Source organism: Sinocyclocheilus rhinocerous, unplaced genomic scaffold, assembly GCF_001515625.1.
Source record: "Sinocyclocheilus rhinocerous isolate Xijiao unplaced genomic scaffold, SAMN03320098_v1.1 scaffold315, whole genome shotgun sequence".
Taxonomy (NCBI): Eukaryota; Metazoa; Chordata; class Actinopteri; order Cypriniformes; family Cyprinidae; genus Sinocyclocheilus; species Sinocyclocheilus rhinocerous.
This window is the reverse complement of record NW_015630423.1, coordinates 97,191-101,347: the sequence shown is the minus strand read 5'-3', so window position 1 is coordinate 101,347 and position 4,157 is coordinate 97,191. Positions and strand designations below refer to the sequence as shown.

Below are 4,157 nucleotides of genomic sequence, written 5' to 3'. Positions count from 1 at the left end.
ATTTAAATTTGATTGTATAATTCCAAAATTTGAAGCAAAAACGGAATGATCTGACTTGAGCTTTGTGAAACTATACTATATAAAATATCTGAACAAAACAAAAACAGCATATGGGCTTCATGAGAGTGAAGACTGTTCCACTCAGAGATTCGTTCATATAAACCCCCACTCGCAAATGTTTCACAATTAAATGAACATCTCAACCGACTTCATCACAAAATCATCACACATTTTTATGGATTTTCAACTGGCTCGGAGTGCATCGTGACATCCATAATAACAACTGAAAAGTTTATATACTGCTAGTAGTATTCTATACTGAAAGCTATTTACTGCAAAAGTAGTACCTTACCCCCTGTTTTAAGAGTTGCTTAGACTTCAAAAAAGTACATGTACTGTACTTACATGTTTGTAATTCAAAACAGAGTTCAAGGAGGCGTTCTCACTCTTCGACAAAGATGGCGATGGCACCATTACCACCAAAGAATTGGGCACAGTGATGCGCTCATTGGGTCAGAACCCCACTGAGGCCGAGCTGCAGGACATGATCAACGAGGTAGACGCTGATGGTAAGACTATAAACTCATAACTTTCCACAGTCCTACTGTCCATTCTGTTTGATACAATAAGTGCTTTATTTTAGTCAGGTAAAGTTATGTGGCTTCTTATGTCCAATCCTGCTCAAGGAGGTCCACTATACTGCAGACTTTAGCTCCAGTCATAATTAAACACACCTGGACCAGCTAATGAGGGTTTTCAGAATTACTGGAAACTTCCTGGAGATAAACTCTGCAGGACGTTGGCCCTCCAGGAGCAGGATTGGACACCCCGTCCTAAATCAAGCTGGTGTTAAGTGTCTTTCTCAGGAGGGCAGATTAACGCTGGCTAGAATCACCCTGTAAGTCCAAAGTGCTCAGATGGTTGGTTTCACCCTCAGTCTGCATGCCCATAGAGAGCCCTCAGACCGTTCATGGACCACCTGATACATATTACACATCAAAATGATGAGCTGTCAGAAAATCCATTCTGATTTGTTGGATGTTTATATCAGTCCACCAGTTAACAAGGTTTTGTTTAGAAGTTAGCAGGCTTCTAGAACGAGCACTTCTCTGGAAGATCTCGACATGAGCTTGCAAAAGTTGGCAAAGTTCATGGCAGCAAAGCTTTGAAATAAATTGTCGTCTAAATTTATTTTAGACTAAAAGTCTACAGCCTCATGCAGATGCACTGGTGGAAGTTTTTTTCATTTCCATTTAATCTTGTGGTAAATGGCAACAACATGGTACTGTCTGTCCACAGGCAACGGAACTATAGACTTCCCAGAGTTCCTAACCATGATGGCAAGGAAAATGAAGGACACGGACAGTGAAGAGGAAATCCGAGAAGCTTTCAGAGTCTTTGACAAGGTGAGGAAATGTCACCGTTAACTGCAGCTGCCATGAACTTGAAACCTGATGAAGCACTGAACTGATTCATGAAACGTAATCTTGAAGAATCTTAATGAAGGTTCAGGGTAGCTGCTTTTGAACACAAGAACACTTCTGACCCACTTCTCAGGGTCAGGTGAACCAAAACCAGCTGAAATATACAAGGCTTCCTTGAAAATGACCAGTCAACTAGTCATCCAGGCAACCCGCTGACTTTGAAACCGTGTAGCTGCTGTGAAGCGTTTACGTAAGAACTGCGCAGGTGTGTTTTCCGTACAGTGGGTGAGATTATTCACCATGTGGGCACAGGCTGCAGCAGGCCGTTGGCAGAGAGTGCTTGAAACAGCTTGAGTTGATTTTGGGTTTTCTTGATTGCTTCTCCACTTGCTTTGAGCTTGGGATGAATATTTTGTAGTCAGATATTTGAACACAAACATAACCAAATAAAATAAATTAAAAGCAATCAATATAATTATATAAATGAAATCACATTTTTAATGTTTCATGTGTCCTTCAGAAAAAGAAGAGATGAAAGTTCTTAAGGTTCCGATATGCTTCAAGCTAAATTTACTGATACGTTACGAACAGGTGAAAAAAAAGGCAAAAAAAACAAAGGTGCTTTGGAGTTTGTTTCAATAGTTCAAACAGCTCGCCAGTGTGAAATTTTGTCAAAAACATCTTTGTTTTTTTTTGTTTTTTGCAAAACATTCTTCGAACTGCCATTGGTCCATGATAGGGGTGGGCGATTTGGAAAAATATTATATCACAATTTTTTTTAGAAATATCACAATTCACGATTTTATCACGATTCTTTGTCATGTTGGTTTTACTATTTTGCAAGTTGTCTGAGCATAACAGTCAAACTAATTTCCCTATTATAAAGACAAAGCCTTTCAAGGTAACAAAATAAAATTAAAAAAAGGCAGATATTTTGGCCAAAGTGGGCGAAGATAAAAATCTTTGTCATTATTTTATCTTTGTTATTAAAAAATAAGAACAAAGATACACATTACCAACTACACATAATATACAAATAAAACAAACTGCTTTATTTTCAGGTACAATAGGTGTATTTAGCAGGAGCATTTAAGAAATTGAATGAACAAATATAAAAATAAAACACTATATAGACTGATTCCTAATACAACTGTTTTAAAGATCTTCAGTCAAGAATAGTGAGTGATTTTTTTCTTTGCATTTTGTTGTTTTATTATCGTTAAAGGAATAGTTCACCCAAAAATAAAAATTCTGTCATCTGTCTGTCAATTCTGTGATAGTGTTTTATTTTTATACCATAATTTACTCACTCAAAAGTTGTTTTAAACCTGAAGGAGTTTATTTCTTCTAATATACAGGCATGCATCCGTTTTTCTCTCAACTGTTTACTTTCATTTTAGACATAACCAACTGAATATATATGTAAACCTTGTGTGTTTTGACAGTATTATGCAAAATATAACTTGATAATTAGGCGCTGTTTGACAGGTTTTTTAGTGCGCGCGCTTCAGGTGTACACGGCGCTCAGAAAAAGTGCACGTCAGACCAGTGCGCGAATGAAACCTTTAACCGGCAGGGCTTTAAAGCAGATGCAAATAATGTACTTTTGTGACTGCGATTAAGTACAGTGTCCTGTGATAGTAACTCTACCGCTGATAATTAAATTACAAATTAAAAAATATATAATCATAATCTATGACAGAAAATACTATTAATAAAGTAGGTTAGTGGATAATTCCGCAGCAAAAGTTATTCTAGAAAAGTCATGGGTGCACAATTTTATAAAAACATTAAACTAAACTAAACATATATACTGTGTGTGTGTATGTGTATGTACCTGCATCTCCCTCCTGCGTAATCTGTTTTTCTTTTTCTCCTTGTAGCTGGAAATCAGCTCACAGACAATTTGCGGGCTATATATATATATTTTAAATAATTACAGTCTTGCTCGAGAACTCCGGTCTGACGCACGCGGGTTCTCGCGTTATTTCCTTATCATTTCTCGCGTGTGTTTTGTTGTGAAATGTAGTTTGCGGACCAGACAGAGCTGTCGGCGATTCTTCCTATTGTGAAGTCATGCAGTGTGAACCCCCCGGTCGCCGATCCATCGTGCAATGTGAACACAGCAGCAACTGACTGCTACCTCAGATAGTCGTGCAGTGTGAAAACAACGGCGATCCGACGAGTTTGAAAATCGTGCAGTGTGAACTCGGCATAACGCAGCCATATGCATATGATGCGCGCATATTATGCCGCACACAGGCACTCAACAACAATGACAGCTGATCAACAATTTCAACAGTAGGCTAGATTAGGGTGGGTTAAATGCAGAGTAAATTTCCCTACATGGATCAGTAAAAGTAATCCACCAATACACGGGTCACTATGCACATTCACATCACTCTAAAATGACGACGCGCCCACAGCAGCAAAACTGTACAAATGTTGGACATCCACACACCACACCACAGTATTATCAACGCACCACGTACACCTCCATAACAATGTGCAGGATATAATACTCGTCAAATAATAAAGCACTAACTTGTCACTTGTAAATAAAGTCCATGTGTCTGTCATTCCATGTCCCTTTACTCGTATTAAAAAGTAAACATGGCCAAATAACTTGTTGTGCTCGGTGCTAGCTGTTAGCCAGGGTGACCATACATGCCATTTTCCCAGGACACATCCTGGCCAGGATTTCTATATTGCCTAAAATATCTAGGTTTTGGC

General features: G+C 38.4%; 1 protein-coding gene across 1 annotated transcript in view; it reads left to right on the top strand.

The window, feature by feature from the left end:
* The window catches only part of LOC107740363 (calmodulin-alpha-like), a 16,642-nt gene extending 14,992 nt beyond the window's left edge, over positions 1-1,650 (top strand). Inside the window, exons 5-7 of the mRNA XM_016552788.1 lie at positions 434-569; positions 1,300-1,406; positions 1,558-1,650. Of these exons, the coding sequence (XP_016408274.1) occupies positions 434-569; positions 1,300-1,406; positions 1,558-1,602 (288 nt within the window). The 3' untranslated portion in view covers positions 1,603-1,650. The remainder of the gene's footprint in view (positions 1-433; positions 570-1,299; positions 1,407-1,557) is intronic.
* Positions 1,651-4,157: the final 2,507 nt, after the last annotated feature.